Consider the following 22,899-nt stretch of genomic DNA (forward strand, 5'->3'; position numbering starts at 1 on the left):
GCATTCGTGGAGGAAAGCATGCTCTACGCCATCAATCACAGCGTTCAATCCCTCCGCCTCCACGCCCCCACCAAACTCACACTCAGGCTTCCGGAAGCGCTTATCTCCTGCAAGACACGCTGCGGGAGCTCGAGCTCGGGAAGCCCGATTAAAGTACCTGGACGCTTATCTTTACCAAATTTGAAAACCCTTCTTCTTCAAACCTCCTCTTTGGTCTTCGATGATGATGACGTCAGCATGGAGCCCTTCTCCGGCCTCCCCGAGCTGGAGAAGCTTACTCTGGACCCCACTTACACTTCTCTTCATTGGATTGTCTTCAAAACTCCAAAGCTTAGAGTTCTTGAAATCACCAATGTCTTTCTGGTCAAGGAGATTTTATGCTCCCTTCCTTACCTCGTTTAGATACGATAATTATAAGGCTTGGGAATGTGAAAAGGTGGATCTCCCAATGTTGGAACAAGTCTATTACACATTGATGAGGTTAACTACTGTTTCAATAAGATTCATAACAACTTTGTTAGGATGCTTCACCAATTTGGGAATGCGCCACAACAGTTTCATTGACTTTGGACACTCTCAAGGTACCTTTCTATCTCTGTCTCTAATTCAAATTACATATATGGAGTACTATATTGTACTAATGCTTGTTTTGAAACTTAATTACAGGTTCTTGAACTCTTCCTCCCCCATTTCCCAACATGAAATTTCTCAAGGTTATTGGAGAAATTCCCCTAACACGCACACACACAGTGTTACAGGGAGTAATGGACTATTTGACGAGGACTTTGTGTTGTGAGGTTGTGTTTGTTCTTGAACAGATTTCTGACCCTGACAAAGATGACTGTGAAAAATATGGCTATTCTGACGACGGTCATTATGATTTTGATATATAATCAACTATTTTCACCTTGTCTCGAAAATATTTGTCACTAATTTTTCACCTCCTACTTGTTTTATCATCTTTATCTTCCATGCTTACATGTGATGAATTTTAGAGCACAATGTTGGCTATTTTGACAACGATCATTATGTGATGGAGAGGTGGCGCGGTTGAACGGCACTGAAGATGCAGAGGCGATCCGAAACTTTAAGGAAAAAACAGCTTCATATCATAGTTGCTTTGCAGAGAAAAGTCACTACAATATGCCTAATTTCTTGGTTGCTTTTTGCCAAAACAGAAGTTCTCAATAACTAAAACAAGCTTCTACTCTTGTATCTTTATTCGAAACATATACCTTCGAGAGTATGCATAGAAGAGACTGGAACTGGTGTCTTGATATCGAATCACCAGTGAAAGCCCAAGTTTTACTCCTCATCAAGTCCCGGGGTAGAGATAATCCGGGTCGGGCTGCCCATTTTCACACTGTTCTGGTCTTCTGTAATTATGTTGCAACCCCTATTTGTGTAAAAAGGACCTGCCTTATTAGCAACCCAACCCCCATGAAAAAGATTGATTTTTTCTTCACTACCTATGGACTCTGTCCCAACCTCGGCACTTTTTCATAGTATTTACTAATACAAAGTACAAAGATACTAACTTTGATATCAATAGAAGTGATAACTGAGCCTTTGGCAACAAAATACAATCTATTAACAAACACTTGGACAGATACAAACAACATCAAGCCTTGAGAAATAAGAGAGAGACGTGGCCTTTTTGGTAGGAATGTGATCTGTATTTTCTTGAGAATCAGAAGAAATTGTGTTTTCAAGAAATGAGGAGCCTGAAACTGCAGAGGATCTATTGTGAATAAGCCAAAAGGCAAGACCCACTAAAAGAGCTGAAATGGTCAATTTGATAAGGAAGTAATTGGTCTTGTGAGGAGACCTCCAACATAGTCCCCATTGCTGCTCCAGTTTCTTCAATCTTCACCATTTGGAAAGTTTCTAGAGAAATTTCATCATTTATTGCGGGTTAGTTTAAGTTTATATGGAGTATTAGTTGAAGAAAGAGACTATGTTTGCATCCCTCAGTTTTGAATCAAACTATTTGGTTTAATGTTTAATTCTCTGTCAGAAACAGAATTTTATATTTTATGCTATAATTCTTCTGTTGTGAATAATAGTTACTCCTATTTTTTTAATTTTTGCTCTAATCTCACTATTTTGTAATTACTTTTACTTGTCTTGATGAATAGTTGCATGTTAAAAACAACTACTACTAGTAAATTTTCACGAGTCAAAAATATCACTAAATCTCAATCTCCACTATCCTCCACGCCTCAAAAAAGTCATACTCCTATAATTAATATGGTACTCCAATTCTATTCAAGTATTCATCATACTTATTAGTCAACGCTATTAAAATTCTTATATAAACGCAATCATGGAGAATTATTACTGAATTCTATATTATCTCCAAATAAAAAATAAAGAAAATGATGGTTTAAAAAAGGATTTAAAAAAAGTAAAGAAAATGATGGTTTAAAAAAAGGATTAAAAAAAAGTAAAGAAAATGATGGTTTCAACTTCTAAAGAGAGATACTGAAAAAGAAAGAAAAGAACATCCTCAATAAGTTGCATCCAAGACAGAAATATATTGCTACACAAAATTCCACTAGCAATTTCACAATCAAACATTTGCTGCATTAAGGAAACACTAAGCACTTACCAAACTAACTAAAAGTAGTACCATAATGTTTTCCTATACACCATGTACTTGTAATAAACAACACAATGCATCATCCAAACAATCAAATCTTTGCACAAAATAAGCATTTACCAGAAAATCAGAAACAGATAAAAAAGAAGAAAACTTACAAACAAATCACACCAACATTCTTTGGAACAAATATCAAGCAGCAATCTGCCTTGTTCCACCCCTCTTCTTCAAGATCATGTCTTTGAGATCTGCGTACCGATCATGGTGAAAATCGATCCAAATGCACAACTGTCTTATGGCCTCTCTCTTCTCCTCACTCAGTCTCAACATACCACTATCCTTCTCATTCATCTTCCTCTCCAATTCTCCCACCTTCTCGTCCCTCTCTTCTATCATCGTCTTCATCTCCTTCGCCTTCTCCTCGTGCTGCCTCGCCATCTCAGTTAGGCGTTTCCTCTCCTCCTCGTTATCCAGCAGTATCATCTCCACCTCCTTAACTCTCTCCGTCAACACCTGCACTTGCTGAACTAAACTCCCAATCTCCTTCTTCATCTCATCCTTTTCAGCATTGCTCCCAATAATCAAGTTCAGCACAGCTTTGAGCTCATTCCCGATTTCAAAAACCCGCGACTCCAAGTGGCTGTAGTCCTCCTCAAACTTCACACAGAATGTGTCAATCCCATTCAAGGTCTCATTCGTCTTCTCAGAGATTTCTGCAAACAAATTCAGTCGAGCTTCGTTGTAGATAGAAACTAGCCCGGATAATGAAGCAATCCTCTCTTCGAGCAACTTCTGCTCTTCCATCAACTTCTCAACTCTATTCTGCTGGGTCTCTTCCTGCTCGCTCAACACCTGCTCCGTGATCCGGAGCTTCTGATCCGACAGCCGCTGCTTAACCTCAGTAGCTCTCATATTCTCTAACAGAGAACTAAGCTCATCCTCCTTGATCTCTAGCTCAGATTTCAGGTCTTCTATGGTTTCTTCGAGCTGATCGATGTCCTGATTCTTCGCAGCCATGCTTTCACGGAACTGATCAGAGATCTCCTCTGTTTTCTTCTCTGATAAGATGAGTTTCTCATGGCAATCCCTAAACCGGACTTCCAATTGCTTGTTTTCCTCTCTCAATCTCAGGACTTCATCTCTCTGTTCTTCCATTTCTCTCTCATGCTCCACAATCTTATGCCCTAATTCAGTGTTCCGATTCTCAGCCAGAGATAATTCCTCTTTCAATTTCTCAATCTGAACTAAGATCTCCGAAATTTCTTCACGCTGTTTCTCAATAACCCTATCTGATTCACTTTTCTGATCACTCAGATGCCCTAATTGCTCTCGGAGATCGTTCACATCTGCAGTCAATGCCACAATCCGCGCAGATGATTCACTCTCACTTTCCTCAAACACCTTCCGCAAATCGGAAATCTCACTCTCCTTCTCCTTCAACATTTTCTCCATCTCAGAATTCCTAAATTGCAACTGCGCATTTTCTTCTCGCAGCGAGGAAACATCGGCGTTTAACCTCTCCACGGCGCTCTGACACTCCTGATGCAACGCTTCCTTCTCATCCACGGCGGATGAGCTCTCCTCCACATCGACTTCGATTTCGCCGTTTCTTTCCGCTGGCGAATCATCGGAATCCGACGAATCCGAACTCGGCGAGGAGCTGTCTTTCCCCCTCTTTCTACGACGAAACTTATCCCTCAACACTCCAGTTAGATGATCATAACGAGCGTAAAGCGAGTCGTACTGCTTCTGGAAATCCTTAATCAAATCTGCCACCTCCTCCTTCCTTTCATCACCAACTTTGTCATTCAGAAAATTGAAGATTTTCTGCACATTTCCATCAATTTCTGCAGTTTTCCACAAAATATAAACAGCAAAAAGAGCAATCAAAATCATATTCATAGAAGATCTGAAAAGGTGAAGAGAAGCAATTAATTAGTAGATTTTCTGAACCTGTTTTGACTCCTTTGAGCTGATCGTTGCTAGTGGGATCGATAAAGGATTTAAACGACTTGCGCCAGCGCTGCCTCGGCATTTCTCAGTTGAATTCTCAGCAAATTTTCTAGGTTTAGTACTTGAATTACAGTTTTATGAAGAAGAAAGCAGTTGTAAAACATTTGGTTTTGTTGACTTCGAATTGTTAATTTTACATAAATAAATTAGGGAAAATCTAATTTTGAAACATCTGGATCTAATTCATTATAAATTCAAATTCAAATACTATTGACTTTTGTTTAAGAAATCCTTGTTTGTCTTCTTTGGTATACTAATTAATTTAGGAATAGGATTATGACTATTAATTAATCGCTCTCATTCTTATCAACATAGCTAAGTTACAATTTATATTTAATTCTAATAATTTTATTTTTTGAATTTTACAAAATTTAATATTTTATTTCTAAAACATAACTGTTTAAACTTTGTAAAAAAGAATGCATAATAATTCAAATCTGATTATTATTATATCTCATGTGGAGCATAATTTGTAGACTATTCACTTCGATAATTGATGACGAAAATTGCATTCTTGGATTAAATTAATGAAGCATTTTCAATATTTGATACTGTATTATATAATATTGGATACTTTGATCTTAACAATTTTACTTTAATGTTCACTGTAATTTTATCCGACATAAAAAATTGATAATTCAAACCTTATATGAGTGAGTAAAAATTTTACTAATCCAAACTTTATTTTTTAATAACCAAGAAAATGTAAACATAAATGTACAAGACTAAAAACATGCAACCTTTTCATTAAGCAATACAAATAGTGGTTACAAATATTACAATTCACCGGCGATCGTTGAGATCATATCCATCCCCCCGTCGCCGGAGATCCTCCGCAAATTTATCCGAGCTCCGCTTCTCGGTCCGTGCACTGCCGTCGTGATCCAACGAGTCTCTCACATTCTCAGCCGCATCCACCATTCCGTCCACCGTTTTCTTCGCCATCTTCCCTATCTCTACCCCCGCCTCGACCACTCACGCGGCCACCTCCTTGGCCGTCTCCGCCGTCGTCTCTCTCTGCTCTTCGTACAGATTGTTGGTGGTTCCTTTCACTTCATGTCGATTATTGTAGCTTTTGGTCAAGTCTTCCGGTGTTGAAGGATTAGTGTACCCTTAAATTAAATAACACAAAATAAAAAATTATTGACATGAGATGTGTAAATGAATTGAAATTGTTAAATTGGTGAATTCAGAGAAATTGTAGGGGGCTTAAACTCGGCACCTCATACAATAATGTCTAAGTCCATTGCCGCTAGGACAAAGGCTCTGGACGATAAATAATCTAAGTTACTCCAAGTTGTAAGTGTCAATATTTGAGATTGAAATACCACCATTCACCCTTCCAGGCCCGGCCCTGGGGGGGGGGTCGAGCAGTGCCCCCGCCCCGGGCCCCCAAAACGTTGGGGCCTCCAAAATCCAAATACATACATGAGTATATACATGCTACTGGGCCAGGTCCAAGCAAGAAACAAGAGCCCACTGTTAAACTATTAGTTTATAGTATTATTATGGGGCCCCTCTTTTAGTTCCGCCCCGGGCCAATAAAAACTCAGGACCAGGCCTGCACCCTTCCCCTGAAAGGCATAACATAAGTCATTAAAAAATATAGGATAAGTTGTCGTAGATTCGTGAAATTTGATAAATATTTGATTATTATACTACTCTTAAAATCATGAAAATTCGGTAAGTGTTTCACATAGATTTATTTTATAAAATTGTATCTTACAATGCAATTATACATAGTATAAAAGATCAAATTTTTTCATTAAAACCGTTCATGTATATATTGCCGACGAGGTAAATGATATTGTCTTTTCAAACATAAATCGAGGGAGGTCATTTGAATAAAAACAACAATATTTCATGTAAAAGATCTATATTTTTCGCTGAGAGATAATTGCGATGTTTTTATGGCAAACAGCTTCTCAACACTTCTCCATGATCCAGAATTAACAAACTATGATGTACTTCTCATGATTCTGACAATGCAAAACAAGATTAGCTAATTGATCAAACAAAACTCAGCTCAATACTACAAAACTAATTCAAGAAACTCCTAAAATTAGCTAAATGTTCAAACTGAGAAGGCTCTAAATGAACCCTTCTCTCCACCATGATATTAACCAAGCTCTCAGCTTCTGCAAGATGATTCTCTTGACAAAGGCAAGCCAGAAGGCTCGAGTAAACATCATGATCAATCGACACCAAAGATCCCAGCTTTTCGATTTCTTGAAACAAGAAGTATCCATCAAGCACCCTCTCTTCCAAAACAACTCCTCTTATGATGCTACTTGCTGTCAAACCACTAGGCTTCAGCCCACGAGCCAGCATCGTCCTAAACACCTCCTCTGACTCCGTATGCCTCTCTGCTCGGAACAGAGACAACACAAGCACGTTATAAAGCTCATCCGTCCGAACCCCATCTCCTCCAAACGTATCAACCACCTTCCAAGCCTCCTCTACTTTCCCTTCTTTGACAAGTCCATCAATCAGAGTAACAAATGTCACTCTATTCGGTTTCAGCTCTGAATCATATGTCCGATCCAAGATGATCCGCGCTTCACTAGGCATTCCTTTGTCGATAAACCCCTTTATCATGGTGGTATAAGTCACCACATTCGGCCTACCCTCATCCTTCTCCTTCTCTTCCACTTTCTCCATTCCATCTAAGAACTCCAAGGCCAGCTTCAAACTCCCGTGCATACAAATTCCATCGAGTATGGTCGAATATATCACATAATTCGGCACACATCCATGCCCCTTCATAACCTTAACCAATCCAAGAGCAGCCTCCAAATCTCCAGCATCACAAAGACCCTTAATCACAGCACCATAGGTGACCATATCAGGAGTCAGATCACATAAAGGAATTTCTTTCAACAATCTCATCAACTCATCTAATCGACCTTTAGCAACGAGAAGCCTAATTACAACATTATACAACACCGTATCAGGCATACACCTAAGCTCATAAAACCCATAATCCCATCTCCGCACACCGAGCCTCTTTACACAAATTCAAGAGCACCTTAAACATCTTAACACTGACAGCAAAACCCTCAGCCCTATACTCATCCACAACATCAGCAATGATTCAAGGGTTTTTCTCAAGATTCAGTAGCTTACAAGCTTTGCTATACATGTACGAAGTGTGTCTGTGTGTGAGGTGAAAAGCAGCCCAAACGAAGAATCTGACGCCCAATTTAGGCTTTTCAATAGCACACTGTTCCAACACTGCGCTATGCATTGAGAATTGAGATTGGATTTCACTGTGTCTAGATTTTTCTCGACATGAGATTGATGTTTCTGTAAATGGGTCAGGAAATCTTGGGCTGGAATGGATGAATATTTGCTGAAAAAGAGGAATCTTTTGAGTGGGAAATCAGGGGCTCTGGGTGCAATTAGAGAGGACGAGAGTCGAATGAATGAAATAGAAATCGGCATAATCTTTCAAAATATGAGGAAAAGGGATTGTGGGGTTCTTATCGGATTAAAACTCAGGCACCCTCACCGGATTCTATTTTTACCAGCCGAGATCGAGGAATGAATCGTCATTGAAGCGACGAGGGCTTCAATTGGGGAAAATCGGGTTTATGGGGCATTTTACACTAAAGATTACGTAAATGTACCCATTTTGTTATCTATTCCAAAAATGGGAAAAACGCCAACCACATTGGCGTTTCTATTAGTAAAAACGCCAACCTCATTGGCGTTTATCTTCGCGTCGTATTGGAGGTGTATTTTCGCCAAATACAGCGACGGGAAAAAACGCCAATGAAGTTGGCGTGTATACCAGGTAAAACGCCAATGTAGTTGGCGTGTTTAATTAATAAAAACGCCACTGAGGTTGGCGTGTTATGCTTAAAAACGCCAATTTGAGCGGCGTGTTTCTGTTGAACCATATCCTTATCAGATCTCCCCCAACATCGCGACCCTAAACACTTTCCCTCCCCAAAACGCGAAAACCCTTCCCAAACGCATAAAAACCTTTCGCTCGGGTCGACCCGGTGGTGGATTTAAGCGTGGATATTTTGAATTTGGCTAATTCTTTCAACCATTAGTCCTTCTAATCGGTTAGTATATCAAATTTTAGACTCATTCTTCTAAACATTAGTCTTCCAATATTTGATTGATTGTTGTGATAATATATATTGTAGTGTAATTAATATAATAGTTTGACCAATTATTATGGGTACACTAATATTTTGATGGATTATTATGATAGTATATATTTTAATGGAAATATTTTGACCAATTGTTATGCTATTATATGTTATAGTATATTTTATGGATTGTTATGATAATACATATTGTAGTGTATTTAATAGAATTATTTTGTCAATTTTTTGGCTGACTCTACATAATGATGAATGTAAAAATAATACATATTTATTTGTGTTTTACATTATTGCAGATAGTATGACGTGGTGTGTCAATTTATATTGGGGTGGAAAGATAATTCCCGGAGCAGTTATTTCGTATGATCCTCCTTTTGCTAAAGGATTCATTATGTTGGATGAAACAATTTCGTACGATGACCTTGTGGAAAAAATTTGTGAAAGGATGGGGATAAGCATATATGAAAACAATATTCAAATAATATGGAAACGTACTATATGCTTTGGATCCGGAGTCACGTTTATAGGTGTTCAACTAGAAGAAGTATGCATGCAACTAATGTTTAGTGAGAGTATGGTTATTGGAGGTGTAATTGAATTATATGTTGAGTATTCGGCAATTACTCAACATCATAGTCATCATGTCATAAGTTATGATGCTGGTACGTCAACGAGAGCCCAAGAACCATATTTTGCTGCAACACAAGATTTTGATGTTGGTACGTCTACGAGAGCCGAAGAACCATATTTAGCTGCAACACAAGATTTTGAAGCTGGAGGCGTGCATTTAGGGGATCGTGACAATTGTGATGTGGTGGAGGACATAATAGGTCCTGATAAAGCCGACTTTCTTGATCCACAATCACCTTATAATTCTGAAGATTCCGACACGGTTAGTACAGACTCAGATGGTGATCCGTCGGATGATGAACAATTTGTTGCTTTAAGACCATCCATTCCACTTGGAGAAACAGCAGTTGGAGAAACATCAGTTGGTGGAAGGGCAGTTGGAGGAAGAGTAGTTCCACAGTTCCCACAGCCTGGAATCAACTACTTTCGCACCTTACCAGGTCCATATGATAGTTTTGATCCCAAAAACTTTGAGCGTGATGATCCCAGTGTGCATTATTGGAGTGAAAAGGATCCTACCAATGTCGGTTTGCATACTAAATTTAGAACGAAGTTGGAATTGAAGGCAGCTGTGACTCATTGGCATTTGGAAAAAATCCGACAATATACAGTTGTTGAAAGTAAAGGAAAGAGATGGCATGCAGTTTGTAAGTGGCCACAGGGAAATCCGAAAGATAAGTCCTTACCGCCATGTTTGTGGGAGTGCCGAGCAACACTGAGGAAGCATGATGAACACTGGCAAATTAGAGTGTTCAGCACTGCTCATACTTGCATGGGGGATCGTAACTATAATGGTCACGCTAATCTTTCGTCGGGTATGATAGCGTTGAGTGTTCGCCATCAGATAGAAAACGATCCTTGCTACAAGGTAAAAGCAATTGTGGCGGATATTGAAAATAGATTTCATGTCAAAGTTAGTTACAAGAAAGCATGGTATGCTCGGAGGACAGCGATTGAGCTTGTATACGGTGGATGGGAGTGGTCGTTCAAAGTTTTACCAGCTTATTTGAATGAAGTGCAAAGACAAAATCCTGGCACAATTGTGGAATGGATGCACGATGACATATTAAGCAATGGTATGAACAAGGTATTCAAGTACGTATTCTGGGCTTTTGGACCAGCTGTGGAGGCTTTTCAACTATGCAAACCAGTTTTAACGGTTGATGGAACTCATCTACGTGGACGATGTCGAGGTAAAATTCTTATTGCCGTTGGATTTGATGCTAATAAGAAATGTTTGCCTGTTGCATATGCCATTGTTGATGAGGAAACCAAAGAAAGTTGGAATTGGTTTATGGAACGCATTAGACTTCATGTAGCAAAGCATGAAATATGTGTCATATCTGATAGGCATGTGGGAATCATAGATGCAATGAATTCTCCCATATGGAAAGAAGAACCCAATGTGGGTCATCACAGATTTTGCTTGGTACATGTTAGAAAGAATGTTTTGCAGAATCACAAAGGTATCATGGTCAAAAGACTTGTTTGGAAAATTGGTATTGCTACCAAGAAGCGCAAGTTTAAGATCAGACGTCGTTTACTTCGAAACGTCAACAACGAGGCTTTGCAGTACCTTGATGCCGTGGAGTTAGAAAAATGGAATCTGGCGTATGACAAACACAAAAGATGGGGTGAGGTTTCCACTAATATGGTGGAATCTTACAACAATGTGTTGAGAGGCGCAAGACAACTCCCAATTAAAGCTTGCATTGATATGATATTCTGGAGGACAATAGAATGGTTCAATGACCGGTCAATTGCATCAACACAGTGTGCCACACCACTTACCCCGTGGGCGCATGAAAAGGTGTGCAAAAATGATGCAAAAGGTCAATTGCATAATGTGAGAGCACCCAACACAATTGCAGGGCATTATGTGGTTCGAACAAAGCGTCGAATTGGTGGAAAGGGCGCTAATAAGTGGAAGGTAAAGTACTTGGACTCGCACTGCAAATGTCAAAAGTGGCAGATGTGGAGACTTCCATGTTCACATGCAGCGGCAGTTGCGCGTTTTAGAAACGACAACATGCTGTCGCTTGTTGATCCCGTATACCGCACAAGTGTTTGGGTACACCAATATTCTACGGTGTTCAATCCACCCAGACACCAAGATTATTGGGCCGTGCCTGAATGGACTTTGCAATGTTCACGAGCTCAGTTAATGCCTAAAAGTCGCGGTCGATACCGTACTACTAGGATTCCTAATCAGATGGATGTCCGTGAAGCTGACTGATGCGAAGCTTATTTCCTATTCTTTACCCCGGATTTCATGTTAATTATAACTCACCAAGTTGTGCTTTGAGTGTAGTTTCGGGTGTTAGAAGCTGGAAGTTCGTCGGAAATGCATAGCTGAGATTCCAGAGAGTTCGCCCGGTCGGGCGTTTTGATGTCGCTAAACGCCCGGTCGGGCGTTTCCATATTGTGCATGCGGAGTCCAGAAAGTTCGCCCGGTCGGGCGTTCTGATTTCAACTAAACGCCCGACCGGGCGTTTCCCGCGAGGCCATGCAGTAGCCTTTCGCCCGGTCGGGCGATTACCTCCTTTGAATTCGCCCGGTCGGGCGTTTTAGTCGCGTAACTGCGATTTTGCAGTTGACCCAGCGGTTGATGGATCAAAGAGGCTGGGAGACGGATTTAGATTGGGGGGGAACGAGACAGCGAAAAAAGACAGAGGGAGAGAAAGGAGGAGAGGAAGAAGATTCCGGCCATTATTCCGACCATCCATTCCCGAATCCCGACTCCACTCGACGAGAGCATCACACCTATGGTTTTATTTCTACATTCTACCATGTGTATAGGCTAGGCTCTCTTTGTTGCTCCGAGTTGTAATCTAGGCTTGTGTATTTGTTTTAACACCTTGAATCGTATGTTTGATACCAACATTGTGTTTGATAATTAAAATGCTACGTTTTTGGCTAATGATGTAGTGTTGTTAAATCTTAACTATTGTCTCTTTAACATAGCTTAGGATTGATCGTTTGTTGGTATGCTATCGAATTAGAACTGTTCAGGGGATAATTTGATAGTGGATTAGGTAAGTAATTATAGTAGACAACGTTTGTTCCAGCGCATCCGCAGGAATTAAATGTCGTTGAAAGTTGGTTCATGGAACAAGTGTTTAGCTGACTGTGAACTATACGTCGTAGACATGTTCAGTGCACGCGATTAGGTTGATAATTCTAATCCCTTCATTTGGTTCGTTGTAATGGTGTAAAACAATGCAAGCTTAGAAAGCAACTTGGAGTGACTTGTCTTTCTCGTGTTAAAAATCTCGTTTCAGTAGTTTAAGTTAGTTAACCATCTCAAAATCAAAATAAAATATTTTTTATGCTTTGTGTAGTCTTATTAAGCGTAAGCAATCTCGCCTCCCTGTGGATCGACACTTGAAATACTACTACGATACTGTATTCTTGCAGTAGTGTAGTATTATTAGAGTTAAAATAATTGAACTTGATAATCTTTATGCTTTGATTAAGAACTCTAAAATATCACATCAAGTTTTGGCGCCGTTGCCGGGGAGGCAATAGCTTGTTTATGCTTAAGTGTTTTAGTTTTTATTTCGTTTTGTTTGATTTTTCTTTTTGAGTTTTTTAGGTACATTGTTCGTGTTCTACGGTGTGATAGCCATCTACCACGTCCGGACTTGAAGACGAAGGAGTGTATTATTTTAGGTAATTTTTTTTAGCTAACTCTTAGTTTAGTTTTAGGTAGTTTTGTTTGCACACTAGCACACACGTTTTATATGACTTACCCCGAAGTTGTCGAGAGGTCTCGCTTTCGGTAATTAGGAAATATTTTATGCTTGTGCTTGGTGTATTTTCTGTTGTGTAGGTACTAATAATAAAAAAAAAAGTCGTGAATGCACACGAGATCTCAGGGTACACCGCCTTTCGGATTACTCTGTTATCAAAGAAGGAAAGGGTCAGGAAGTTCAGCCGGGTTTGAAATTCAACAGGATTCGCCGAGTCCAATCAGAGATAACCCATTGTTTGAGAATAGTGACAGTGATCTGGAAGCTGAGTCGATGGCCGACAATAATAACAACAACGCTGTCCCACCACCCGTTGTGAGGTTTGGCGACACTCTTAGATCGGGAATTGAGTACCCCGGAGAGTTTGCTTATGCGAACAACAACATCAACATTCCACCTCACTACATTAGTTTGGTGAATGGGGGGAATCTTTTCCATGGACGGGATGATGAAGACCCGATGAGCCACCTCAATGCCTTCTACGAGTTGACGAACTCTCACAGACCCCCGAATGTGGAACACAATCTGATCAAGAGGGTCTTATTCCCATTCTCTCTGAGGGAGAAAGCAAGAGCTTGGTATGACTCTATACCGGGCTACAACATTGAAACATTCCAAGAGTTGAAGACGTTGTTCCTCTTAGAATATAATTCCCCGATGAAGATCGAGAAATTGAGAGAAGAGATCACTTCTTTCCAACAAAAGTATGATGAGTCCTTTGCAGAAGCTTGGAAGAGATTCACAGACTTGATAAGGAAATGCCCGAGCCATGGTCTAGCTCCGGGGCATGACCTTTTGAAATTCTACAAGGGACTCAACAATGAAGGCACGGGACTAGTTACTGCAGGCTCTAATGGAAACCTGGATGACTTAACGCATGAGGAGGTGAGAGCCTTATTCCAAAGGTTGGCTAACAATCAACGGAACTGGCACAACCCAAGGAGAGCAGCGGAGAAAGGAGGAGACACATTCGGTGCTACAAAGGATGCAGAGAGAGTATCTGCAATTGAAGCTCAATTGGCAGATATAAGCACCCAGATGTCGTCGATGACAAAGGCAGTGAAATCGCTGCAACTGACTCCTCAACCCAAAGCAGTGGCAGTGATGAGATGTGGATTGTGTCAAGGAGGGCATCATACTGATCAATGTTCTAGTCTTCAAGGACCACCAATCGAGGATGTGAACTACATTGGCAACAATGGCCAAGGGTTTAACCAAGGCAACCAATACAGCAATCAGCAGAATTGGAGGCCTCAGCAATCGAACTGGAATCAAAGTGGTCCTAGCAACAACTCGGGGAACCAATGGAGGACAAACACTCAACCCCCGGGTTATGAGAAGAAGCCATCGGTAGAAGATCAATTGGGACAGATACTCTCCTTCATGACCAAGAGTCAAAAGGAGAATGAGAGCTTCAAAGAAAGGACGGTAGAGAAGTTTGGTCAGATGGAGGCTACATTGAGGAATCTCGAGACTCAAATTGGGCAGATTGCTACAGCATCTCACACAAGAATTCCTAATGCTATCCCGAGTGATACGGTGCCCAATCCTAAAGGTTTTGAACAGTGCAAGGCAGTTAAGTTAAGAAGTGGGAAGGATCTTGAGTCTCCAATCATGCTAGATGCACAAAATGGCTCGAACATCTTGCACGCAGGGGCGGACAAGTTGTTTGGCTCACAAACCTCGCACGCAGGGGCGGACGAGGGGATTGAGTGGGCTACTACCGAAGCTAGGGAATGTCAACAAGAAAAAGAAGAGTCAACCATGAGTGATATCCACAAGAAGAATCCACTAAGTCCGGCAATGGACCCGAAGTGTCCATTTAATTTTCCAGATTTTATCCCGCCACCACCTTTCCCAGTCGAGAATAAGAAGAAGGGTAGGAAAATAATTCAAGAGAAAGGACTCGATTGGATGATGAACATTATCAGGAAAGTTAATGTAGATGTGTCCCTGGTGGATTTGTTCCTACACTTTCCTAAATTCTCCAAGTTTTTTAAGGATCTTATTGCGAAAAAGGAGAAGATACAAGACGATGGTGTGGTGATATTGAGCGCATTTTGCTCACAATTTGTGAAGGGAAAGATGCCGGCAAAGAGAAGAGACCCTGGAAGCTGTGTGATCCCATGTGAGATGGGAGATAAGGAGTTCCCAAAGTGCCTACTTGATCAAGGCTCGGGAATATCATTGATGGCTCTGAAAACCGCACGGTCAATCGGTCTAGAAGCGAGGATTGAACCAATCGACATTGACCTACAATTGGCGGATCATTCAATTGTGAAACCAAAAGGTATCATCGAGGATGTCTTGGTGAAGGTTGATAGATTTGTACTCCCGGTTGACTTCATTGTCCTAGAGATGGAAGAGGACAAGGATATGCCTATCCTATTTGGTAGGCCATTTTTAGCAACCGGTGATGTTGTGATAGAGACCAAGACAAATACGGTCATGTTTCGAGTAGATGGAGAGAATGTGGTGATCAAGCAAGAGAAGGCGGGGAAGCGCCTATTGGAGCCTGGATAGAGGTAGACAAGGATGAAGAAGGTCGAGCCAACGACTATAAACAAAGGCGCTGATTGGGAGGCAACCCAAGTTTTTTGTTTTTATTTTTGGTTTCATATGTTGGAGGTTTTGTTTGCTCAATTCTTTCCTCCAACATTTTTTTTGAATTGAGTGTTTCTTTTTGTAGTTTTTGTTCTTTTTGTAGGAGCAACTGGGAGTTAGGATTGGAGTTTAGGAGGAAGCACACCTGCAAAGGATTTTTACACCCACCCTCCCACCCGAATGCACTATGGACGTCATGCCAAGTTTGGGGGAGTTTCCTTTCCCTTTACTTTATTTGTCTTCTTTGCATGCATTGAGGACAATGATGCATTCAAGTTTGGGGGGTTATGAATGTTTTGTGATGTATGTTTTTTGGGTGTTTTGCGTGATAAAGATGTTTTGAATCTATGTAGTTGACGGGTGCATGCTTTATCTTCGGCTTTCTGGTTGGGAAATCTTGCTTAATTTTACTTGAACTTTGAAGCCTAGGATGAATAGAATGGGTGCATGAATCTATTTGAAAAAGCATGTCGTGATTACATCCGATTTCTTAAGTTGAGGAGAGTATGAAAATCGCATGACTTGTGGAAATTATTTTGGATTGATTTGCTTTATCGAGTGAAATGCTTGCGTTCGTTTGTGTTAACGATATGGGAGGACAAGGCACTAGGATGAACTCCATGGCCAAATGATCACATGCCTAGTCCATCAAATGATCCCCTAGAAGCCACCTTGAGCTTAATTTCTTATTCTTTGTGTAAACACTTAGCCAAACACTTAGCCACTGAAATAAGCCTAATTTTAGCCTCATCGATAGACCTTGCTACTATTTGGGTGCTAAATACAAGTTGAGCTTTGTGGTTTGAGTTTGAGTGTGGGTGGTGAATTGTAAAGAGTAGACATTTCTAGACTTGATAGAAGGTGAAAAGAATGAAGTTCTAAGAAAAAAAAAACAAGAAAAAGAAAAAGACGACCTCCAAATTCACAAAAGTCGAGGTCTTTACAAAAAAAAAAAAAAAAAAAAAAAAAAAGAAATAAGTTGATGAAATAAAGATAGAGCTTCTATGTTTGTTTGTGTAATCTCGTCTGGAATAGATCTCAAGTTTGGGGGAGTGTGGGTTTGGTTGTAATTTTTCGTTGGTTAATCTTTGGAAGGAAGTTGTAGGAGGGAAGATTTTGGCACTCAAATGTGTAGCCTTTGAGCTCACTATCCATACTTATCCTACCTCGTCCCTAGCCCCATTACAACCTTGAAATAAGACCTTGGACCTTATCGTTGCTGCTTGTGGATGTTGTGTAAAGAACTTGGTAGAGTTAAAGAGGTTCGATTTGAAATCTGTGAGTCTATGTGGTTAGTATTGCTTAATGAGTCAATGATGATGGTTTGAGTTGTTTGATCGCATGCTTGGACTTATTTTGAAGTGCACCTTAACTTGACGTTCTAGGGGGATGAGTGATTGTTCTTGAGAGTGGGAAATCTCGATTGGAAATGTTAGGGGTTTAGATTTTGTCACTCACGTCCCTACATGATTCTTTGTGATGAAAATTTCTCTGCGGGGTAGACTTGCGTTGAGTTTTTGTGCTAAAAAATGTACCTTGCTCGGGGCGAGCAAGAGCTTAAGTTTGGGGGTATTTGATGCGAAGCTTATTTCCTATTCTTTACCCCGGATTTCATGTTAATTATAACTCACCAAGTTGTGCTTTGAGTGTAGTTTCGGGTGTTAGAAGCTGGAAGTTCGTCGGAAATGCATAGCTGAGATTCCAGAGAGTTCGCCCGGTCGGGCGTTTTGATGTCGCTAAACGCCCGGTCGGGCGTTTCCATATTGTGCATGCGGAGTCCAGAAAGTTCGCCCGGTCGGGCGTTCTGATTTCAACTAAACGCCCGGTCGGGCGTTTCCCGCGAGGCCATGCAGTAGCCTTTCGCCCGGTCGGGCGATTACCTCCTTTGAATTCGCCCGGTCGGGCGTTTTAGTCGCGTAACTGCGATTTTGCAGTTGACCCAGCGGTTGATGGATCAAAGAGGCTGGGAGACGGATTTAGATTGGGGGGGAACGAGACAGCGAAAAAAGACAGAGGGAGAGAAAGGAGGAGAGGAAGAAGATTCCGGCCATTATTCCGACCATCCATTCCCGAATCCCGACTCCACTCGACGAGAGCATCACACCTATGGTTTTATTTCTACATTCTACCATGTGTATAGGCTAGGCTCTCTTTGTTGCTCCGAGTTGTAATCTAGGCTTGTGTATTTGTTTTAACACCTTGAATCGTATGTTTGATACCAACATTGTGTTTGATAATTAAAATGCTACGTTTTTGGCTAATGATGTAGTGTTGTTAAATCTTAACTATTGTCTCTTTAACATAGCTTAGGATTGATCGTTTGTTGGTATGCTATCGAATTAGAACTGTTCAGGGGATAATTTGATAGTGGATTAGGTAAGTAATTATAGTAGACAACGTTTGTTCCAGCGCATCCGCAGGAATTAAATGTCGTTGAAAGTTGGTTCATGGAACAAGTGTTTAGCTGACTGTGAACTATACGTCGTAGACATGTTCAGTGCACGCGATTAGGTTGATAATTCTAATCCCTTCATTTGGTTCGTTGTAATGGTGTAAAACAATGCAAGCTTAGAAAGCAACTTGGAGTGACTTGTCTTTCTCGTGTTAAAAATCTCGTTTCAGTAGTTTAAGTTAGTTAACCATCTCAAAATCAAAATAAAATATTTTTTATGCTTTGTGTAGTCTTATTAAGCGTAAGCAATCTCGCCTCCCTGTGGATCGACACTTGAAATACTACTACGATACTGTATTCTTGCAGTAGTGTAGTATTATTAGAGTTAAAATAATTGAACTTGATAATCTTTATGCTTTGATTAAGAACTCTAAAATATCACATCACTGACCAGCCACGAGCCCGACGCCGATGTAAACATTGCCGTCAACCAGGTCACGACAGGCGCAACTGCCCGAATGCTCATTCAAGGATGGATACTCAGTTGGTAGATGATGCCGCTGACGATTTTTTGCATCCACCTCCACCAAGGATGGATAATCAGTTGATAGATGATGCCGCTGACGATTCTTTGCCTCCACCTCCACCAAGATATGCAGTTCGAGGTCGTCATTCTGTCAGTCACACTGATGATGTCGATCACGATTTTATGCCTCCACCTCCACCAAGATCTGCAGTTCGAGGTCGTCACTCTGTCAGCCACACTGGTGGTACAGGCGAACACATCGGTCTCAGTGATGTCCCACATTCTCCACCTCGGTCTTCTGTGCGAGACGAATATTTTGGGGTTGATTTAGAGAATGTCGTTGTGCGAGAGACTCCTCCGTCTAGACTCTCAACCGCCAGAATCGGGAAGGGGATCCGTAGCTTTTTTACGCGGAAAAGGCGAGACAATTGAACGTATGCATTGTGTAATATTGGATTTCTGTATTTAGCAAGATTTGGACTAATGTATAGGGTAATATTTGTATGTACTTATATATTGAATAATGATGAAATGATTAAAAACTCTTAGCTGTTGGAGCGTTTTTTTATAGGACACGCCGATGTGAGTGGCGTGTTTGAAGAGACGCCTACTTAATTGGCGTCTTTTCACTTTAAAACGCCAACGTGAATGGCGTGTTATTACTGAAACACGCCAACGGGACTGGCGTGTTTGTTCAGAATGTCCGCTTTCGGCGTAGAAAAAACGAGCAACGAAAAAACTAACTTAAAAACGCCAATGGCGTTGGCGTTTTTAAATAACACGCCAACGGCAATGGCGTCTTATTAAAAACGCCTCAGCCGCCTGCTCGGCACCTCAGCCGCCTGCTCGGCACCTCGGCCGCTGGCTCGGCATCTCGGCCGCCTGCTCGGCACCTCGGCCGCCTGCTCGGCACCTCGGCCCCCTGCTCGGCACCTCGGCCGCCTGGCTCGTTCCGTGCACACTCACTTAAAAACGCCAACGGGAATGGCGTTTTTAAATAACACGCCAACGGGAATGACGTCTTATTAAAAACGCCAACGGGAATGGCGTGTTTGTTCAGAATGTCCGCATTCGGCGTAGACAAAACGGGCAAAAATATAAACTAACTTAAAAACGCCAATAGCATTGGCGTTTTTCACAAAGACTTACATTCACAAAAACGCCAATATCTCTTTATTTGCCTGTTTTCATTTTCATTTCTACTAGGAAATAATAATTCAGACATCCAAATACTTAATCATAAAGACTTAAAATCAATGAGTTCAAATCAAATGAAAAAACATCAATATCAAATTACAGTAATATCAAGAGTTCAAATTAGTTCAATCGTCACGACGTTTCCGCATAAACAGACGCCGTATCCCCTTCCCAATAGTAGATGTAGATCTAGGGATCCTTGAGGGAGGAGTATCTTGAACAACAGCGTTCTCAAGATCCTCCTGCACAGACGACCGCGGTGGAGAAGCGGGGACATCACTGAGGCCAATATCTTCTCCGGTACCACCGGTATGGCTAATAGAATGACGGCCTCGAAGTGCAGAGCTCGGTGGAGGTGGGTCCTCAAAATCGTCATCGGAGTCGTGTACGAACTGAGATGACGACTCTCCGCGGACGGTTTTCTGCTTGGTTCGTCGTTTTGCCTTTTGCCTTATGGGTACGTCCACGTCCATTGCAGAGCGCTGCGAAGGAGGGTAGTCCATCAGCTGAGGCTCCCCGGATATCTGCAGTCCTTCTTCAACCATCCTCGAAATGGTTTCCATATCCGGACAGAAATGTCCTGTCGCAGCTCGACCACTTAGATAGTGACGTATTTTGTGAAGCGTCTCCACCTACAATTTTTCAAAGTTAAGTACATATCATAATATGAATTTGAATAAGTAATCAGGGTTTAGTTAAGTATGAATAATGTACCGTAAAGTTATGAGAAGATGCGGTTTCGTGGAATCCCTCTTCAGCATGCACGCCGGGTTTGGTTAAATACACCACAGTGATCTGGCGAAACCAATTCATATATTCTTCCGTTGCAACAGGCTCAGTACTGTCCTCCAGATCAGTCCATATCGTAAAGTGTCTGTTGTCCCACTCCTGTATATAATTGGCGTGCCATTGAACCCAATTCCGACCAGCTTTTCCACGGCGATCCTGTTTCAAAAAATCAGAACCGTGGAACCGGGGGAGATCCGGGATATACGGTTGGACAATCCCGAATTGGCGCAACACTCGGTGTGGCAGGTGTGGCTCAGCCAGATTCCAACAAATAAGCGTTGTGATCGACATCCATATAGGACGACCGGCATCACAACTTTCCGGCAACTCCCGGTGGAGATAAGGCCTCCAAATAAACTACATGTGATACAAATTTTTCAAAATAATTTCCATAAAAACAAAAAACAAAAAACCAAAAACATTTTATAAATATATGAAGTACCTGATTAGGATGCATCATGGAGAACTGATCTCGGAAATTTTCAACACAATGTCCGGGTGCTTTTACATATGACGCCGGGCCATTCCATCTAAAAAATTTAAATTATGAGCGAAGAACACGAAAATTGATGAACATTAAGTTTAAAAACGCAATTAATGAACAACTTACGCGCTTGCACATGGTAGATAGTCTGTATGCACGGGATCTAGCATCCTCGGTCTAATATTTGGGATTCTCTCCCAAGCCCAAAGTTGTAATAGAGTTAAGGCTCCCCCTACATCCGTCCTCTGACCAACGGCCGCTTCACACAAATTGTGGTACAAGCAAGCAAGCGTCGCCCCACCCCAGCTATATGTAGAACACCGTTCTATATCCATGAAAAAGTGTAGGTAGAAGAACGGAATTTTATTTCCGGTGGCGTTGGGGATCATCAGACCACCAAGTAATAGCAGACAATAGATACGAGCCCGCTGAGCATATATGTAGTGTTCGTGGTCATTAGACAGCTCAATCCTCAATTGGCGCGATAAGCTCGTCTGCTTAAAAGCCATTTCCTTCAACTCGGATGCTTCCGGTATGAATCCTAGAAAATCCATACACCTGTCCGTCCAATATCCCGCGTCCGTCGGGGGGATGTAAGTTGTCAGAGCCTCTCCATCAACTTTCAGGCCCCATAAGACCTCCACGTCTTCCAGTGTCACAGTCGCTTCACCGACTGGAAAGTGAAACGTGTGAGTCTCTGGCCTCCAACGTTCAATCAGAGCTGTGATAAGATGGTGGTCAATTTCTTTTGGTTTACCACACCTTAACATACCCCCAAACCCCATCTGGTCCACTATTGTCAAGACATGTTGCTGGATGGGAACATCCCAAATTTTTCCTTCAAATCGTCGGCAGCGTACATCTTCGGATGGAACTCCTGCCCATATGTTGTTAGAGACGTGTTGTCTCTGAAAATATAATACAGATGGATCCGCAGGACCACATGCAAGCCGACGACGAGAGGTTGAAGATGATGCCATAATTTACCTACATAATTCAAATTCAACAATAACCAACCATAACATTTAATCCAATTTCATAAACCAAATTCAACAATAACCAACCATAAACCATTTCAATAATTAGATACAATTTAATCCAATATCACAAAATTGAACACCAACATCAAATAAGCAAGTTACACAACATTGCACATTCAAAATCATAAACCAATTCACCTACACAAAATTAACAATTTCAATTAACAATTCGCCCAACCTACCAATTTCAATTTTGCCTAACCTAAACAAATTTAACAATCTAAACTAATCAACCAAAACCCACATAAATCAAAACAATTTGCCCAATTTTTTAGCTATAAAAACCCTAGGGTTTAGGCTTATAATCAAATTTATACACAAATTAACTTAAACCCAACACAATCCAACATAATAATCAACAATAATATCATTCAACCAATCCAAAATGCATAATATTTCTACTCAATTCACAACCCATTACAAACCCTAGCTATCCACCAATTACTATAATTATGTAAAAGGTAAGCATACTAACCGAATAAAATAGATGAATTTGGGGGAGAATAGCACCGATTGATGAATGTAGGCCGAAATCACGGAGAGAAGGCGCGCAGCTGGAGAAATCGCGAAGGCTGTGTGTTGTGAGGTTTTCGCGATTTGGGGGAGGAACGCCTGGTATATCAGTCTGATTAAACACGCCACTCAGAATGGCGTTTTTCATGATTAAGTAAATACGCCACTCCGGTTGGCGTCTTTTACAAAACGTCAATATGTTCGGCGTTTCAACAAAGAAAACACGCCATTTACAAATG

General features: G+C 41.1%; 2 protein-coding genes, 1 non-coding gene and 1 pseudogene across 4 annotated transcripts; 1 reads left to right on the forward strand and 3 right to left on the reverse strand.

Annotated features, from left to right (window-relative positions):
- Positions 1-1,531: 1,531 nt before the first annotated feature.
- LOC121783588 (COP1-interactive protein 1-like) lies at positions 1,532-4,768 on the reverse strand. 2 transcript variants are annotated; one of them, XM_042181707.1, is made up of 3 exons: positions 4,556-4,768; positions 2,761-4,449; positions 1,532-1,887 (listed from the first exon to the last, which is right to left on the reverse strand). In XM_042181707.1, the coding sequence occupies exons 1-2, from the start codon at positions 4,635-4,637 to the stop codon at positions 2,795-2,797; spliced, it is 1,737 nt and encodes a 578-aa protein (XP_042037641.1). In that variant the 5' UTR covers positions 4,638-4,768; the 3' UTR covers positions 1,532-1,887; positions 2,761-2,794. The 2 variants fall into 2 exon arrangements, with proteins under 2 accessions (XP_042037641.1, XP_042037640.1); XM_042181706.1 differs by lacking the exon at positions 1,532-1,887 and having other exon boundaries at positions 2,538-4,449; positions 4,556-4,767.
- A 1,752-nt stretch (positions 4,769-6,520) lies between these two features.
- LOC121783420 lies at positions 6,521-8,189 on the reverse strand (annotated as a pseudogene).
- Positions 8,190-13,772: 5,583 nt separating this feature from the next.
- On the forward strand, positions 13,773-15,638 carry LOC121784464. Its single transcript, XM_042182597.1, has one exon. The coding sequence runs from the start codon at positions 13,773-13,775 to the stop codon at positions 15,636-15,638; it is 1,866 nt and encodes a 621-aa protein (XP_042038531.1).
- Positions 13,785-13,891, reverse strand: LOC121785623. The gene has a single exon (XR_006047008.1). It is a non-coding gene; the product is annotated as a small nucleolar RNA R71 (small nucleolar RNA).
- Positions 15,639-22,899: the final 7,261 nt, after the last annotated feature.

Source organism: Salvia splendens, chromosome 21, assembly GCF_004379255.2.
Source record: "Salvia splendens isolate huo1 chromosome 21, SspV2, whole genome shotgun sequence".
In the NCBI taxonomy this organism is placed as follows: domain Eukaryota; kingdom Viridiplantae; phylum Streptophyta; class Magnoliopsida; order Lamiales; family Lamiaceae; genus Salvia; species Salvia splendens.